This window comes from Panthera pardus, unplaced genomic scaffold (genome assembly GCF_024362965.1).
Source record: "Panthera pardus isolate Hobbes unplaced genomic scaffold, ASM2436296v1 HiC_scaffold_16, whole genome shotgun sequence".
Taxonomy (NCBI): domain Eukaryota; kingdom Metazoa; phylum Chordata; class Mammalia; order Carnivora; family Felidae; genus Panthera; species Panthera pardus.
In genome coordinates, this window is record NW_026526721.1 from 2626870 (window position 1) to 2645637 (window position 18768).

General features: G+C 56.3%; 1 protein-coding gene and 1 long non-coding RNA gene across 2 annotated transcripts in view; one reads left to right on the forward strand and one right to left on the reverse strand.

Annotated features, from left to right (window-relative positions):
• PDXK (pyridoxal kinase) overlaps nucleotides 1–2686 on the reverse strand; it is a 30415-nt gene extending 27729 nt beyond the window's left edge. The window contains exon 1 of the mRNA XM_019432627.2: nucleotides 2466–2686. Within this exon, the coding sequence (XP_019288172.1) occupies nucleotides 2466–2552 (87 nt within the window). The 5' untranslated portion in view covers nucleotides 2553–2686. The remainder of the gene's footprint in view (nucleotides 1–2465) is intronic.
• Nucleotides 1652–16321, forward strand: LOC109256913 (uncharacterized). Its single transcript, XR_002075829.2, has 3 exons — nucleotides 1652–1995; nucleotides 14655–14740; nucleotides 15863–16321. It is a non-coding gene; the product is annotated as an uncharacterized LOC109256913 (long non-coding RNA).
• Nucleotides 16322–18768: the final 2447 nt, after the last annotated feature.

Here is an 18768-nt window from a genome sequence, read left to right on the forward strand (position 1 = left end):
TGGACCACCCTGCAGGATTAACAGATTGATCCTACCAGAGCTAAGCAGTCCAGCCTTGGCAAGTGTTTGCAGGCTGATAAGGAATCTAGACTCTCATCAAGGAAGCACTAAGTAGCTGCGGGAAGAAAGTGCCCCACGGACTAAGAAATTTCCGGAAATTAATTGTTCTTGTTACGAGCTGAGTTGTGTTCCCGAAATTCCTCTGCTGAAACCCTGGCCCCCGGCACCTCAGAATGTGACTGTATTTAGAGACAGCATCTTTAAAGAGGTAATTAAGGTAAAATGAGGTCAGTAGGGTGGCCATGATGCAACCTGACCGGTGTCCTCGTGAGGAAAGATCAGGACACAGACACGCACAGGGGGACCAAGTGAAGGTAGCCACCTACACGCCACGGAGAGACAGACATCTCGGGAGGACACGGCCTTGCTGACGCCTCGATCTTGGACTTCCAGAACCAAGAGAGAACAAACTATCGTCTACACAGCCTGATCTGCAGTACTTTGTTATGGCTGCCTGAAATCACACCGATACTGCCGTGTTTGGGGTCCAGCTTGGGGGGGAGCATGTTTGGAGGACCCCCACCCCTGGTTTTCTCCCCTCCATTCCCTGAGACTGCATCTTATTTCTGTAATTAGGAAGAAGGTGATTAAGGCCAAAAAAACATACACAAGTAAGTACCTGAGGCCCCAGCCCACACCCACTGCTGGCAGAGGTCCCAGCCTCTACGAGATGCCCCAGGCACACTACCAGGCCATCTGGCCCTGCTCTCCTCGCCGGTCTTCCTGGACGGTGGGGGAGAACACAGCACCCCTGGGCACTGCTGGCCCACCTCATTCAGCAGCCTCTAAGACAGACCCCATTCACGCACCCCATCTCCCCTAAAACAACCTGGGAAGCAGGCATCGTGACTGTTCTACAGACAAAGGAACTGAGCTCAGTGTGGAAGGTGGCCTCTTCAAGTTCAGGGACCTAACAAATATCCCCTGCCTTCAGAGACACCCCCCCTGCCAGGCTTTTCCTGGGCCTCACAACCCCAGAAGGAAGTGCCAGGGTGAGTCAAATCAGAGGCAGAGCCTCCGACCCCCAGCACACAGGTGAAGGATGCTGGGCACTGGGGAAAGCCCAGGTTAGAATCGCAGTTCTGACCTTCAGAACCACTTCCCCGGGTGGGTGGTCTAGCCCCATCCCTAGAGTCCCCGGTGTGGAAGTTGAGAGCACATGCCTGGAAGGGAAGGACATCACTGTAGGACCCAGGTGAGCCGAGGAGGGGAACGGGTGCCCAGTGCAGGGAGAAAGGAGGAGTGTAGACAGACACGGAGGAGGGACTGGGCACAGGACACAAGGAAGCCAGCGGGGGGCCGCACACCTCTGCCAAGGACAAAGCTCCCACAGCTGCGTGGCTAAGAAGGGGTGTCCCTCCTGGGACAGCAGGCTGAAGTTGTTCTTGAGCCCTTCCTGCTTCTGATTGCCAGGTGTGCCCCTGCACCTTTCTCCCAAGCACAGTGCCACCCCAGCGGCCCTGCCCACATAATCCACCTACATGTAACCAAGCTTCCCCTTCCCCAGAGAGCTAGGAGCAGGCAACCCACGGGCCATACCTGCTTCTTGCTGGGGGGTGTGGGGGTGTGTGTGTGTGCAGGCCAGGGACAACGGGCCAAAGGTGGGCAGTCCAGGGGAGCCATGACCTTGTCATGACCACCCAGCCCTCCTGTTGGGCAGACAAGGGAAGGAAGCGACCATCACCGGTGCTGCCTCCAGCCCGGCATGAGAGCCCACGCCACCCGGGCCTCCTTCTGCACCTGCAAGAGCCACCCAGCCATAACCTTGCGGCTGGAATAGGAAGCAGTGGGTGCCCGGCCAGTGAGGCCCCAACAAGGACAGGCGCGGGAGGTCTGTCATTAAGTAAAGGCTACAGTACTTGAAAAGCAGCTTCTAAAGCCAAAAAGGCAGGCGCCTGAGTCGCTCTCTGGGCTTTTCTTCAACAACACCTGCAGGTAGGCCACCTCTGCCCTGTCCACCTCTCTGGCCACCACCTCCCCCAAGAACCAGCCGCAAGCTGGGACCCAACCCGGCCGGCAGAAGCCAGGGTCCGCGAGCTCGCTCCTCCTCCTGGCAGGTGGACGCGCCAAACACCTGCCTTCCCTCCCTCGCCCTGCGCCTCCCCCCCCCCCCCCCCCCCCCGCCAGGGTCCGGAGGCCCCGCGCCGCATTCTCCCGCCTCCAGGGAGTCGCCGGCCCCCCGCAGCAGGCAGGGGTGCGGGTGGCGAGTGCGCCACAGCCTGCGCGCGGGGGCCTGGCCCTCGGCTGGCGCGCGCCCAGCGCAGCCCCCCTCCCCCCCCCCCAGCCCGGTGCTTCCGCCCCCGCAGAACGCGGGCCCGGCGGCCGAGCCAAGGTCACGGAGCCCGCACGCCCGGCGCGGGGACCCCCGGCCGGTTACGTAAGCCGCGCCGGCTGGCGGCGCGTACCTGCAGCGGGAACGTGGCCGCCCGGTTGCCCACGTAGCCGCGGACGACGTGGCTCTGGATGGAGAGCACCCGGCACTCCTCCTCCATGCCGGGCCTGCCGCGGCGGCGCGGGGCCGGGCGGGCGTCCGCGTGTGCGCCGCTCGCTGGGCTCCGCTCGGCTCCGCTCGGCGCAGGCGCTCGGCTCGCGCGCCAGGCCGCCTCCCTGTGACCTCAGCGCGGCCGGCAACCGCGGGTCCCGCTCGGCGCGGGGGTGGGCGGGGGCGGGGCTTCCGCGCAGCCCCGCCCACCGGGCCGCCCGCGCGGGGACCGGGACAGCGGGAGCCGCGCCCCGCCGGGCCCGGGGGGGCGGCGTCACGGCGGCTCCCGGCGCGTGGGCGGGCTCAGCCACCCTGCGAGACGCCGGGGTAGGTCTTTCCGGTCCGGCGGGCGAGGGCGCTGCCGTGTCGCCCCTTCAGGGCACGAGGTCCGCGGGCCTCGCCTCTGACCTCCGGGCCGCACACCCCGGCGCGCTGCCGGACCCGAGCGCTGGCGACAAGGACAGCCGGCGCCGCGACAGTGCGCGAGGGGCGGGGGTCCCCGGGGCCTCGCCCCCGTATAGCCCGCTCACCGCTCCAGGGGCGTCAGGCCGGGCCCGGGGCCACCCCTCCGGCCACCGTGCTGGCCGGTGCCGCGACGCACTAGCCCCGAGCCCGCCCTGCTCGCCGGGGGGCGCCGGTCCAGGGGACGCGGAGCGGGCCGTCGTGCCGCCACCCCGCAGAGGCGGGGGGGTGGGGGGGGTGGGGGGGGGCGGGGGCGACATCTCCGCGGTGTCTTGAGACCCTTGGGGACCCCAAGGCGCCCCGTCCCGGGACACGTGGCCAATCCTGCAGCAGGGTGCCCCTGGCCGACCCCGTGGTCCTTGTCCATCCAGTACCTCCACCCATTATCCACATTCAGAGCCCGCAGCAAGCACGAGTGGCCCCCCCACACACCCCCAACAGTCAGGACCCTGCCCTTCACCTCCTACTGCCACTGCCACCAGGCTGAGGGCACTCCCTGGGCTCCCCCACACTGTCCCCGCGCTGTCTCAGGGGCTTCAGACTTCCAGACTGGGTGATCTGGGTCCCTTGTGGTGACCCAAGGCTGCATGTGCTTAAACCTCTGCAGCCTGGGGAGAAGGCCGGTGGAGCGGCCACGGGTGCTGGGGCAGTGAGGAAGGGGGCAGGAAGTCTGGCACTGTCCAGACTGTCCAGACTGTCAAGAGGAAACCTGTCGTAATTAAAACCAGTGGCAGGAATAAGAACAGCTATTTATTGAGCAGTTACTATGTGCCAAGTCTATTTCACACATTAACGTTTAAACTCCACAGCACCTTAAATGAGAGAGGTTCATCCGGTTTTACCGATAGGAAAACAGGAAGAGAAACTGAATGCCACAGAATTAGTGGCAGCTATTGCTGGCAGAGAGCCCTGCGGGCCCGCAGCGACCAGCAGGCTAGCCGTCGCCCTCACTACCTTTTCTCTCTCCTACAATGTGAGGTCAGCTGCCCTTGGCTCTTGGGAGGGCCTGATGAATCTCTCTCTGCAGCCGATCTTACCCCCTCCCCACCTTGATCCTTCATTCACTGTCCCTCTTTTTCTGGGCAAACCTGTAAGCCCCCTCCCCCATTCTTCGTCCCCACCCCCTCCTACCTTCAGCCCAGGTAAATCCAGAGCACTAAGAGGGGAAGAGGCTGACAGGCCTCTGGGACTTCAGGCTCTGGTACCCTCTTCCTTGACAGAGGGCCCAGGTAGAGGTCAAAAGCCTGGGAATGACATTTTGGTGAATCGACTTTTCGTTGAGCTTCGGAAAGTTCTAGGTTCCTCACTCCCAGTGCCCATGGTTCTCAAACTAGTCACCGGAGAGTCACCTGGAGAACCTGGTAACCTGGCCAAGGCCCAGCCCGGTCCCACTTCACCGAGCCTGGGCCCCAGGGCAGCCTTTCAACTCTACAGCTGCAACCGGGGCCTCTCAGATTAGGCAGATAAGTGAATTTGGTATTTTGGGAGCCCCGTTGGTTGCCGCTAATGATCAGTCCACAAACCTCTTTCCCGATGACTCGGAAAGTGAAGACCTTCGGAAACCACCAGTCTGTGGGAAAGATACCCCAATCCTGGCCAGCCAAGTGATGATGGGCCGTCTCACCTCTGTGTCTGGTCGGGCAGGGGTGCAGAGCCCCTCAGGACCCCTTCCACCCACTCCTGTGCCCCTTCGGGGCAGACCTGCCCTCCCCGGGACAGGAAGCTGTCCCAAGCTCTTAGCTGATTGGGAAGAGGCAGCGGACTGCAGGGCCCCTGCTTGGGAGGAGGGCTGGAGCCGCGAGTGGGTGGGGTCCAGGAGGTTCCAAGAAGGTCGTCTACCAAGAAAGAACCCGAGAACTGAGAGACTTCTCTCATAGTCTGAGCTCGGTTTCCAAAAAGAGCACTTGAGTTACTCCTGCTCTCTGAGCAGCTGGTGCTAATATGCGTCCGGGAAGGACACGAAGCCTTGGAAAATGACCACGATTTTGGTGACCATGGGTCAGTGGTTGTTGTTGTTGTTGTTGTTTTTACATTTATTTATTTTGAGAGAGGCAGAGACAGCGTGAGCAGGGGAGGGGCAGGGAGGGAGAGGGAGAGAAAGAGAGAGAGGGTCCGCACTGTCAGCACAGACTCTGACATGGGGCTCGAACTCACAAAACTTGCAGATTGTGACCTGAGCTGAAACTGAGAGTTGGACGCTTTACCTACTGAGCCACTCAGGTTCTCTGATGGGTAATTTTGTTTTAAAAAAAAGCTTTCCATTTGGACGCAGTGATGGGTAAACCCTGTAAGCACATCTTTTTTTTTTTTTTTTAACATTTATTTATTGTTGAGAGACAGAGAGAGACAGAGCATGAGCAGGGAGAGGGGCAGAGAGAGAGGGAGACACGGAATTCGAAGCGGGGCTCCAGGCTCCGAGCTGTCAGCACAGAGCCCGACACAGGGCTCGAACCCACGAACAGCAAGATCATGACCTGAGCCGAAGTCGGACGCTTAACCGACTGAGAAACCCAGGCGCCCCAAGCACATCTTCACCTAAACCCTGGTGGCATTTGAAATGCCCAAATCCAGAGTGCACACGCAGAGGGAGCCTGGGCAGAGGCTCATCCAGTAAGGGGTGTTAGGAGTCGTGTTCTTTGACGAAACGGTGGTGCTCGGGACTGTGGAGGCCCACAGGTTTGGATGGGCGCCTGTCCCCCAACAGCCGGCACAGCCCAGCGCCTAACACCTTTGAAGGAGGACTTTGGCCACAGCCATTCCTGCCTCGGTCTGTACTTTCTGATTATGCCCTCGTTTCCAGCTCATCTTTTAACTCAGGCGAAGCGCCCCCTGGTGGGAGCCCCAACTACCCCCTCAGGCAACACGCACCGCCCGGAGCCGGGGAGACCCCGCGTGATTGACCCCAAGACAGTGATGGACCTGACCTTCGCTGCCCACCTGCACGGACCTACCACCTGTGCCCCACTTTTCCTGACCCCAAACCCAAGTATTTCCCGCACTTTGGGGACAGTCTTTGAAGCATCCACCGTCTTCCCCTGTGTCCCCCCCTACCCGCCACGCCAGAGGGATGCTGTGACCTGGCCTGGGAAAAGGCTGGCTGATCCCACCTTCCACTGGAGGCGAACTTGACATACGGGCTGCCTGATCCGGGTTGAACTGTGTTCTCCCCGCAATTCACATGTCACAGTCCTAACCCCCGGTACCTGAAAATGTGACCTTATTTAGAAACAGGGCGTTTTGCAGATGTAATCAAGTTAAAATGAAGTCGTCAGGGTGGGCCCTAAGTCCAACGTGGCTGGTGTCCTTAGGAAGAGAGGAAGACGAGACGGGGAGATGATGGCCACATGGAAGCCACGGCCAGAGGCATGGAACAGACGCTCCTTCACAGCCCCCGGAAGGAGCCAGCCCCGGGGACACCTTGATCTTGGGCCTCTCGCTTCCACAGCCGGAAGAGAATCACTTTTGTCTGGTGAAGCCGCCTGGTCTGTGGCTCCCGGTTACGGCCGCACCCACTACCCGCGTCCGAGTTCCAGCTTCGCTTGGGCGTGCCACCTGCTAGCCATCAAGCTTGCCCCTGGTGGTCCAAGGTGACCGGCATTGGTCCCGAAGAAGCTGACCATCCTGAAAGCACAGGATGGCTGGGCTCAGCTGACATCGCGTGTCGCAGATTTTCCGAGGCCTTTCCAGTTTCAAATGTTCCGTCACCAGAGACGGCGAATACGGATGTTAGTCCCAGAAAAAGTCATCGCTGTCCCCAGGTTTCCCCGGCCAGAGTGCTGTCTCTGATGTTGGCGACAAGGGATGTCGGTCTCCAGAGACTTAACCACTGTTACAGACACACTTGTATCCGCCCCCCTTCCATATTCCTATGTTGAAGCCCTACCCCTTCAAAGTCATGGCTTTTGGATTGGGGCCCTTGAGAGGTAATTAAAGTTAAACAGGATCGCGGGGGTCATAAGAGGCAGGGCCTGATCTGATAGGATTAGGATCCTTATGATGAAATTTGGAAGTTTTGGGTTTGCGAGCAAACGGCTAAGAAAATTCTCGAGACGTTTTTGGTGCAAAAAGGTGATTTTATTGCAGCACCGGGACAGGGCCCGTGGGCAGAAAGAGCTGCACTGGGCTTGTGAGGAGAGACTGATGATATACTTACAAGTTAGTGGGGGGTTAGGGATGGCATAAGTCTCTAAGGAATTTGGAAGCAAGGCTTTTAGGACCTTGAGGGGCTCGTGACTGTTAAGATAAAGTTATTTTTAATCTTTATTTTTCCTAATTTTGTTTAATGTTTATTTATTTTTGAGAAAGAGAGAGAGAGAGCAAGAGAGCACCAGCAGGGGAGAGACAGAGAGAGAGGGAGACAGAGAATCCAAAGCAGGCTCCCCGCTGTCAGTGCAAAGCCCAGCACAGGGCTTGAACCCACAAACTGTGAGATCGTGACCTGGGCTGAAGTCAGACACTCAACCGCTCAACTGCTCGGCTGACTGAGCCCCCCCAGGCGCTCCTATGTTGAGTCTTAAACAAAACATAAACATAAAGGCTCTAAGGCAGCCATGAGTTGCTCGAGGAAGGTCACACTCTGCGTGTTTCCGGTGTCTATCAGCAGGCTGTGAGCTGTCAGGAGATTTAAGTGACATTTCTCTAGCTTTGTTTCCCTCATCACATAGAAGAAGGAACAGCAGAGAGCCGGCTCTCTGTGCGTGAAGCGCGGAGGACAGGAACGAGAGCATGCGCTGAGCGGGGGCATCAGAGCAAGTCCAAGTGGAATCTTCGACTTGGAGCGTCCAGAACCGTGAGAAAATAAAAGTGGGTGGTTTAAGCCGCCCAGCCTGTGGTGTTTTGTGGCGGCCTGAGCGGGCATCCTTTTTTTTGCCTTACAAATCATGCATTTCTTCACGGCCCTGCCGCTATTTTCAAAATGCACTGCCTCGAAGACTGTAACTGCGGGCCAGGAAGGCGCACACGAGGTGTGTCTGTCCCAATGCCGGCTTTATTCGGTCATAAAGCGAAGTTAGTCATGCTTATAAAGCAGGTTCAGGATTCCAGACTCAGTGATCTTTTACCACGTGGTCAGATGTGTCCTCTTACGCGGCAGACAGAGCAGAACCGAGGACAGGCGCCCCAACACGCAAGATAACAGAGCGGTTAGGAAGTTAACGAACTGAACTCGAAGTCAGTCTGCGGACCTGGGGTTGAGATAAGGCCTCTGTCTGTCGGGTCCGGGTCAGCGCTCGGCACTCGGCGCTCACTGCTCAAACAGCGGAGGGTCTCTGTTTCTTTTGGAGATGAACCGTGTGACTCTTGATCTCGGGGCGGTGAGTTCGAGCCCCATGTTGGGTGTAGAGATTACTTGAAAAAAAAAAAAAACCAACAACCAGGCAATAACTGAACCTGAAGCTTGGATTACAGGTTGTTTTTTATTTGAACAGATAATCTTTTTTGCTTCCCTCTGGGGAATAGCCAAGGTTTTTTGGAACCTTTTGAGCGCTTTGGCTCAGTGACTCCAGGAGCACTAGAGAACGCCCTAGATTCTTTCCTGACCTGTTCCAGGTGTGGTTTTCTATTTCTTAATCCTCGAACACGCTCGTCTGGTTTGAAGCTGACCCTGCAGTCTCCAGGTCAATGAGCTGGTCACTATGACAACCTCCGGGCTGGGCTGTCCTTGATCCCCCAGTCTCCACCTGAAACAGCTCCACACCATCTGGAGAGTTTTCTCCCGAGAGTTCAGAAGAATGTGTGATAAGTGTCGTCTTAAACCCAGGGTGGGGCGATCTCTGCTCAAGGTTCCCACCTGAGAAATAACCTTGAGCCTCATTGTCTCTTCCTGACCAGACTCTATTGGAAATGTTTCTTCTTTCTCCTTAGTAATACTTTAATTCAGAAAAGACTCAAAATCTGGGCCAACGGCCAGGAAATCAGACCCTCAAGGGGCCTGTTGGGGCAAATCATTCACAGAGAAAGAACAGAGGGAAAGTGAGGGGATTCACTCTCGTACTGGGAGCTCCATGCCTGGGAGTGGCTGGGTTTTCATCCCATCTAATGGGAAGCCATTGGCTGACCTGGATGGCGTGGGGTTCCCTTCACGGCAGCTGCTCTTCCTTACTGTGCCCCACAGAGATTCGCAAACATCCCTCGGGGGCCTCCAGCTGTAAGAGAAGCTCATGTCGCAGAGAACTTGGGGGGATGACGACCATTACAAGGAAGAAAATGAAGCCGCTCGCAGTCCCACGGTCTTGGGGGCGTATGGCTTTCTCGTCTTCTCTCCGGGCACGTCGGTGTGCTTTTACACGAACGTGGCAAGTGCTCAAGAAACACAACAATGTTAGGGGCGCCTGGGGGGCTCCGTCGGCTAAGCGTCCGACTTCAGCTCAGGTCGTGATCTCACAGTTCGTGAGTTCAAGCCCCGCGTCGGGCTCTGTGCTGACAGCTCGGAGTCTGGACCTGCTTCGGACTCTGTGTCTCCCTCTCTCTCTGCCCTTCCCCCACTCGTGTTCTGTCTCTGTCTCTCAAAAATGAATAAAAACACTCAAAAAAATTAAGAAACATACCGACATTATGCTCTGTAGACAAAGATTGGGATTGTAGTTGATTATGTATATTCGTATATTTTTCTACCTCCCACACGTCGTCTGATGTTCTCAGTGACCTTTGATGCCTACGTGACTTACATCGCATGAACTTACAAGAATTTAATGAATCCTCTTATTAAATAGTCAGGTTGTGCCCAGTCTTTCACTGTTGTAAATAATTCACTGGCCTTGCTTGTAAATGAATCTTTGTGTGCATTTCTGATTACTTTCTTAGCATAACTTCCTTGAAGTGGAAAGGCAGGTAAAAGAGTGGTTTGCATCTTTTGATTCTTAGTATACGGACGTATTGTCAAATTACACTTGAGGAATGTGTGTAATGTACATTCCTGTCAGCCCTCAATGATGATTTCAGCTCAGCTTTGTCAGGATTAGGTATCTGTATTTTAAAGGCTCCTTGAAAATTGGCAAGCCAAAAATACAGGAGGCGTTTTTAGGTACGAGTTTGTACAATTTCTCCCTAGAGTTTTATGGGAGATCAAAAGTGCAAATAAAAGGGCTTAATCTAATTGTGGAAGCTGAATTTTTAACATTTGTTTTTTAACTTTATTTATTTGTTCTTTGGCAGGGCGGTGGGGGGGGGGGGGGGAGTCCCAAGCAGGCTCAGCGTTGTCAGCATAGAGCATGACGTGGGGCTTGATCCCATGAACCGTGAGATCACGACCTGAGCTGAAATCAAGAGTCCGTGCCTGAGCCACCCGGGCGCCCCGTGGAAGCTGGAGTTTTAGAGGCAGAGGATCTTCCGTTTGCTTCCGAAACCACACGAAGAAGGCTGACCTGGACCGGGTCGTGCATCGTCAGAAGCCACCAGTGCACACATCTCAGTGCCTGCGGTCCTCACTATGCCCGAGGTCCCCTCCGCTCACCAGCGCCTCATCTGGAGAAGAGGAAGGTCAGGTCCTGCACAGTTCTCGTGGAAATCACCCCTGGCCATAAACGTGGGGCATTCGATATGTGCTGGGGGTGAATCAAACCCGCTTTCCCACCAGACTGGAACTCCATTAACACGGGGAACAGGGCTGTCCTGTACCCCAACATCTTCACTGTGCTGATTGGTGGTAGTCAAATAAATGTTGGGTGGAGGGAGGTGGGGGGAGGGTTGGACGGGAGGTTGGGTGCATGTGTGCCTGTTGAGAACAGTTTCCCAAACACTTAAACGTGGAACTGCCATATGATCTGATAATCCCACTTCTGGAGAGACGCCCAAAACGACTAAAAGCAAAAGAACTCCCAGATACCATGCACCCACGTTCGCAGCAGCGCTCGCTCACAAGAGCCAAAGAACCAAGTATCCATCGAGGCAGGAACGGATCAGCAAAACGTGGCACGTGCTTGTTGAAAAGAAAACCGCAGGTCCGAAATGGCATCACGCAGACTGAGCTCCCAAACCGGGGCTTCGGCTCTAACCTCACCGCAGGCGCAACTTCCCCCAGAAATGTGGTCCATCGATCAGCACCAACGAGCCGACCGCTCGGGCCCTCTCCCTCCTCCGGAGAAAGATGAGGTCAAGTGCGTGATAAGGCCCCTCGCCTCTCCCCACACAGGAAACTGGCTTTGCCCGGAAAAATTCTTTCGCGGATAACCTTCTATCCCACCCTCCTTCCGTAAAAACCGTCGGATTTGTACACCTCCTTGGAGCACCCCCTCTGCTTGCCAGATGGCTGTGTTGCCCGATCCGTGAATCGGTTAATAATTAGATTTTTAAATTGATTGGTTGAATGTTTGTTATTTAACAATGCGGTGTCTCCCCGATCGCGTGGGGGGCCCCAAATGTGGCATGATGATCCCTATACCGCCTGGTTTGCCCAGGTGGTGAAAGAACTCACCCGCGGCAGCACAGAGGAGGTAGAGGTTTATAGAATGCATGGCCAGGGACTGGGGGGGCAGGGCAGCGGAGAAGGGACTGTCTGCATGGAGGCAGTGGGTGGGGGCTGTCTTTAAAGGGGGAAGGGTAGGGGCATGGGGACAAATGGAATCTTCCCTTTCTTGGTACCTGTGTCTGGATGAAAGTAGCCCATTGGTCAGTTAGGGCCTCTGGGTATTTTGAGGCGGGTCGCCCGATGGGCCTGTAAGTGGTAGTGTAGGGCTAACCTGTAGCCTTGAGAAATAACAGCTTTGTTTTGACACTGTAGGTTAGGAGATAACAGCCTTGTCCTATCAATCAAGGGAACAAAGGTTCAAGGAAAATCAACTGGATTAGCGTTTGACTGGATTGGGGCAAGGGCACGTCTGAACTGTTTCTACCCCCATCTGGGAACTATCTCTTTGTTCTGTTCCCAGGTGATGATAAGACGACGTGGTCGGCTATAAAAACTCTGTACCCCGGCTGTTCGAGGCTGCACTCTGATCAAGAGTGTCGGTCCCGATCAGTCGGCCTTGCCTCTCATTGTGATAAACTTTGCTGGGACTGTCACTGGTGCCCGTAGCATTCTGTTCAGGAGTCGTGTGGATGCAACAGGCCTGGGTGTCGAGGTGGCCGTGGTCACTGGGGGCCCTTTCGCCTTGTTCTACTGCCATTGTTCAAGCCTGTGGCCTAGAAGCAGCCTCTACGAGCAATACATACAACACACTATTGTTCGGCCTCAAAAAGTAAGAACATTCTGACACCGGCCGTACCGCGGATGAGCCTTGAGCACACGGTGCTCACTGATAGGACCCGGACACAAAAGACGATACTGTGCGAGTCCGCTTACACGAGGAGGCGCCGAGACGGAAGGCAGGACGGTGGGCGCCAGGGCTGGGGGAGGGGCTGGGGGGGTCTGTGTATCGTGGGGACAGAGTTCCTGTTCCGGGAGATGGAGAGTCCAGGAGACGGAGGGAGGGGTTGGCTGCACAACCGAGCGAATGGACTCAACGCCACCGGCCTGTCCACGTAAAATGGTCAAGAAGGTAAAAGCACGTTTCGTACGTTTTACCGCAGGCTTGGGGTAAGATCCAGTGTAATGAAAGCAAGTTCCCTATTCTCCCAGAGCCCCCGTATCAGATTTAGCATAATAAGCCCAAGTGATGGACCAAGGGCTGAAAAACATCCCTTTAGGACAAAACACAAAACCGGGGCTGTGGCTGGGGGTTCTGGTTCATTCCGGACGCTGCTGGAGGGCTGTTGCTGGCACAAGCAGAGACTGGGCCTGTGGGCGGCCAGGCTGGGTTGGGGACTGGGGCCGAGAGCCTTCCTGTCAGGGAGGGGCCTGTCCCTGGAGGTCCCCAGGGCGAGGGTGGCCTGGTGCTCGGTCTGTGCATAGTAGTATCTGCTCCCCTTGGGCAGACAGTCCCCAGAGGGTCCTTCTCAGCCATGCGTCCCAGCAGGCGAAGTAACTGGTCCATGTGCCTTCTGTTCCCCTGGGGTGTGGCCACAGGGGTGAGAAGACACAGACCCTGTCGCTGTGCCGTGTCCATCGAGGGCACACAGAGCCTCCTTCCCTCCTTTCTCCCACCCCCCACCCCCACCCCGTTTCCGGCCCTTCACTAGCCTTTCTGCTTTCTTCCTCTGCTGTGTCCTGCCTTCTGCTGTCCGACATGGGGCAGGGACAGCAACCTGTGTGGGTGTCCTCCCTGGCAGGCGTGCTCCCGGACGGCAGACGTAATCAAATACAAATGAAAAGCACTGAGAGGTGTACTGGTGGCCAACATATCTGTGACCAGGACTCCCAGGCTCGGCCGGACACTGCCGGGGGTGAGCCAGGAGCTTGGAGACGGAGCCTGGGGGCCCCTTACCTTACCTCTGGACGACGGTCAGGCGGAACAGGCACTCAGCCAGTGAGGACCTGCCCTTGAGAGCAGGCTGAACCAGCGAGAGAGATGACTTCTCTGCCCCAAAGAACACCGATACTGGTCACAAAAAAGTCCCAGAGGGTAGGAGTCCATTTGTGCGAAAGGTCCAGAAAAGGCGGACCCTCGGAGAAAGGAGGTAGGGGAGAGGTTGCAAGGGTGGGGGGTGGGGGTAAAGGGGAAGGAATGGGGAGGGATGGGGGGTGATTTGGGGGGTAAAAGGAAAATGTTCTAGAATTAGGTTATTGTTAGAGATGTGCAGTGCTGCGAATGGACAGAAAATCACTGAGTCGTACATGTTCAAATGGGTGACCTCTAGGGTGTATCAGATATATTCCAATTAAGCTGTTTTAAAAGTTAAAGAAATAAGGGCGCCTGCGTGGCTCAGTAGGTTAAGCGTCCGACTTCGGCTCAGGTCACGATCTCGTGGTTCGTGGCTTTGAGCCCCATGTCAGGCTCTGTGCTGACAGCTCAGAGCCTGGAGCCTGCTTCGGATTCTGTGTCTCCCTCTCTCTCTGCCCCTCTCCTGCTTGCTCTCTGTATCTGTCTCAAAAGAAATAAAAATAAACTTAAAAAAAAAAAAGTGCAGACTTAGAAAAGAGGTGGACAAAACCGCATTCTCGTTGTTCAGACCCAAGCCAGGTCAGGACCTCCGGCCACAGCGCGGACGTGCGTGGAGCCCGGACGCCATCACTTCCACCCTCGTGGGGAAAATAAGCAGACTGACAGTCTGTAGCTTTCCTTAGACCTGTCAGAGCACTGAGGTCCTGAGTAGACCGCCACCCCCAAATCTGGAGGGAAGGAAGGGAACACAGAGTCACCGCTGAGGTTGGCTCACCCTGGGGCGGAAGCTCCCGGAACCAGGAACCATAGGAACAGTTAAACTGTAGGTGACAGCCTGGTGGAGGCTGAGTGTGGACCAACTTGAGGGTCCAAACTCTTGTGGGGCGGGGGCCCTTGGAGGGCTCACCTCCAGGAGCCCAGCTGTAAAGACCAGAGAGAGTCCGCCGTGCTTGGCAAAGTAGGAAGGGAGGCAATGGGTTTGAAATGCCCTGAGCGGCCTCGTCGCGGGCCTGGGGCGGGGGAGGGGGAGGGGCGGGTCACCTACCAGAGCCTGTGTGAGTCTGAGCGGGCTCCTCAGCTCCCGTCTCGGGGAGGGGGAACAGGCTAAGTAAGGACCGCTTCTGAGTGTCGCTGCCGAGGGGCGTCTTTGAACATTTCTCGCGAGGCTGGTCTCCCGGCAGCGAATGCTGTCAGGCCTTGTCAGCGAGAGTCTTTATATCTCCTTCCATTTGCAGGGAAACGTCACGGGCATGGGACGGGACCCTAGGTGGGGGCTCACGTCTCTCTTCTCCTTCACCTGGTGACCTTTGCTCCTCTCCAGGTAAGGTGGCTTTTCTTTTCCTCTGACCTCTTTCAAGATCTTCTCTTTGTCTCTGATTTTCTGCAGTTTCAATATAATATGCTTATGAGTAGATTTTTTTTTTTTTTTTTTGTATTTATTTTTCTCGGTGTTTCCTTAGCTTCCTGGACTTGTGGTTTGGCGTCTGTCATTCATTTTGGAAAGTTATCTGCTATTATGTCTTCAAATATTTCTTCCGTCCCCGTCTCTCTCTTCCTTCTCCTCTGGGGATCCCATCGTGTGTGCCACACCCTCGTAATTGTCTTATAGCTCCTGGATCATCTGTTCACTTTTTCTTCCCCCATTCTTCTTTCTCTCTGCATTTCAGTAGGGAAGTTTCTTTCTTTTCTTTTCTTTCTTTCTTTCTTTCTTTCTTTCTTTCTTTCTTTCTTTCTTTCATGTTTTTATTTATTTTTGGAGGAGACAGAGGCAGAGCATGAGGGTGGGAGGGGCAGAGAGAGAGGGAGACACAGAATCCAAAACAGGCTCCAGGCTCCGAGCTGTCAGCACCGAGACTGACACAGGGTTCGAACCCACGAGACGTGTGATCATGACCCGAGCTGAAAGCAGGAGTTGGGCTTTTAACCCACTGAGCCTCCAGGTGCCCCTGAGCATCTGACTCTTGATTTCGGCTCAGGTCATGATCTCAAGGTTGTGGGATCAGGCCTCACATTGGGCTCTGACAGCCCAGAGCCTGCTTGGGATTCTCTCTCTCCTGTCTGTCCTTCCCGTGCTTCTGTCTGTCTGTCTGTCTGTCTGTCTCTCTCTCAAAATAAATAAATAAACTGGAAAAAAAAGGAAAAAAAAAGCTAAACATAGTCTTAGCATTCAACCCAGCAATCACACTCCTGGATATTTACCCAGTGAGTTGAAAAACTTATGTCCAGGGGCGCCTGGGAGGCTCAGTCGCTTGAGTGTCCAACTTCAGCTCAGGTCATGATCTCACTGTTTGTGAGTTCGAGCCCCATGGCTGGCTCTGCGTTGAGAGCCTGGAGCCTGCTTGCGGTTCTCCCTCTCCCTCTCTCTCTGCCCCTTCCCCGCTCACTCTCGCTCTCTCTCAAAAATAAATAAACTTTTTTTTTTTTTTTTTTTTCCAAAACACAGAGAGACACAGAGGAAACATAACTGCATGTCGCTAGGTGAAAGAAGGCAACGTGAAGCATCCCACCCGCGTGACCTTCTGGAAAGGGTCACACTACAGACACAGTCAAAGGAAAACCAGCGGTTGCCACGGGGCGGAGGGGAGGCAGGGAGGGATGAGTAGGGAGAGCACAGAGGGTCTTTAGGGCAGTGAAACTGTATGAGGCTGTACGATGGGTGCGTGCCATCACACGTTTGTCCCAACCCATGGAGTCCACACCACCAAGCGGGAGCCTAATATAAACTGTGGGCGTCAGTTGGGGATAACGAAGTAATGCTCATCCATTCATTGGAACAAATGTGCCCCATGCACTGGAGATGCTCAAAGAAGGGGAACTGTGTGGGGGGAGGGGTACAGGAGAACTCTAAATCTGTACCATCTGCTCAATTGTTCTGGAAACCGAAGACTATCCTAAAAAATAAGATCTGTGAATTTATTCTTTTATTTTTTTTTTAAATTTCTTAAATGTTTATTAGTTTTGAGACAGACAGAGACAGAATGCGAACGGGTTAGGGGCAGAGGGAGAGGGAGAGGGAGACACAGAATCCGAAGCGGGCTGCAGGCTCCGAGCCGTCAGCACGGAGCCCGACTCGGGGCTCGAACTCACCAGCCGTGAGATCACGACCTGAGCCGAAGTCGGACGCTCAACCGACTGAGCCCCCCAGGCGCCCCTGTGAATTTATTCTTTAAAAAAAAAAGGGCATAGTGTGTGCGTGTGGTTAAAGCTCTGGGTGGTAAAGGATAGAGGGAGCAGGGCTGAAAGGGTTACTTGAAGAGATAGTAGGCAAGACTCTCCCCCCAAGGACGCCAATCCACCGACTGAAGAAACACAGTGGCCCCTGAGCAGGACAGAGTCAAGGAAAGCCACCCCCAGGTTCGTCCTCAGAAACCAGCTGGGACTCATGCCACCACATGCTGTCCCGAAGGAACGCGCTCCAGTGACATGTGCGAACAGCGGCACCCGGCTGGGTGGGCCCGGCTCGGGGTACGTCTGCCCTGTGCCCAGTGTCGCGTGCCCGAGGGTGAGGGCGCCCTCGTGGCTTGCGCTTGGGGTGAGCCAGGCTTCCCACCAGCAAAGCACAAGATGGTCCCACGCAGACAGAACTCGCCCCGCGCACTTTCACGTGGGTGAAATCCCGTCACCGATGACCTTAGCCCAGAACCTACGTGTGTTTCACATCTAAACACCGTGACGGACTGAAGCCTGTCCTCCCAAACCCATAGGTTGGAGCCCTGTCCCCCCTAGTGTGCTGTGACAGGACCAAGGAAGTGGTTAGGGTTGAATGAGGCCGTAAAGGTGGCCCTGATCCGATGGGGTCGGTGTCCTTATTATGACAGGAGACGCCGGGAGCTCATTCCGTCCCTCCCCCCACCCGGCGAGGGGGCAGCCGTCCGCAAACCAGGGAGATGGCCCTCACCAAGACGCCAACCGTGCCCGCACCCGGATCCCCAACTTCCAGCTCCGGAGCAGCCGGGAATAGTCTGTCGTCTCAGCCCCCGTCTGCGGTGTTTTGTCAGGGCCGCCCGAGTGACCGACTGGGGCACAGAGAAGCGTTTGTGTGGCTTTAATGTGACTTTGCAGGGGTGCGAGTGCCACGCAAATTGACAGATCATACTTTGTTTCGTGCTGACCTTTCCCTGGAGCCGGTCACCGGTCGGTGGGACCGCGTTTCCAAGGGCAACGCCCGCTGGCTTCTGAGTGGTTCAGTACAGGCCTGCGTGTCTGTGTCCAGTCACGGTTTCTGGCTCTGGGTGGCCAGCCCGCGCCCGATCCCGCGCCTGCCTGGCGGAGCGCGGGCCCGAGCCAGCCGCTCTCATCGGGAACGTCTCTGTCCTTTGTACGGTAATCGGGGCCGCACGGCAAGTTGTGGCTGTAGCAGGTTGTGGGTCCACTTCCTGCCCGGGGGGAGGCATTCTGCGTGTTGCTCGGGGCTGGGGTCCGGCAGGAGGCGGCGTGTCCCAGCGTGGCATCACCCCGCTGGCGGCAGGGGCTGACACCCAGGCCCCTGAGAGGCCGGCCTCCGAGCCTGACTCCAGCCTCCTTCAGCGGGTCTGTGCTCACAGGGAGCAGAGACCCGCCCGGGCTCGAGAGCAGCCCCACCTCTGACGGACTCAGCGGCCTTTGCTTGTTGCCTCGCGTGCGGCAGTGCCCGTGACCCCGAGGCCGTGACCCGGCACCACAGGCCGGGCGGCCTCGTTCTCCCGGCGCCGGAGGCCGGGTGCCCAAGATCAAGGTGTGGGCAGGGCTGGCTCCCTCTGAGGCCCCGGAGGGGACTCCGCTCCAGCCTCTGGTGGCCGCTGGCGTCCTCACTGTTCCTCGGCTTGTGGCTGCCTCTCCCGATCTGTCTCCGCCTCCTGCGTGTCTGTGTCCACATTTCCCCTCTTTGTGAGGACACGTGCTGTGTTGGTTTAGCGCCCACCCTCATGACCCCATCTTAAGTCGACTAAATCTACAAAGCCCCTTCTCTTTTTTTTTTTTTTTTAACGTTTTTTAATATTTATTTTGGAGAGACAGAGAGTGACAGAGCATGAGCAGGGGGAAAGGCAGAGAGAGGGAGACCCAGAATCTGAAGCAGGCTCCAGGCTCCGAGCTGTCATCGCAGAGCCTGATGCGGGGCTTGAACCCACGAACCATGAGATCATGACCTGAGCCGAAGTCAGAGGCTTAACCGACCGTGCCACCCAGGCTCCCCCGGACTTCCCTTATGTCTTGAGGTGCCTGTGGTCCTGGACCCCGAGCAGCCCGTGGCCTTTCAGGCCTGCATTACGGTGCTGGCACTTCCCAGGGACTGCCCCCCGGAGAGAGACCCGGGGCTCCTTCAGCGGGTGAGCGTGGCAGTGTGGGGAGCGGGTGGGCTCTCTGTGGTGG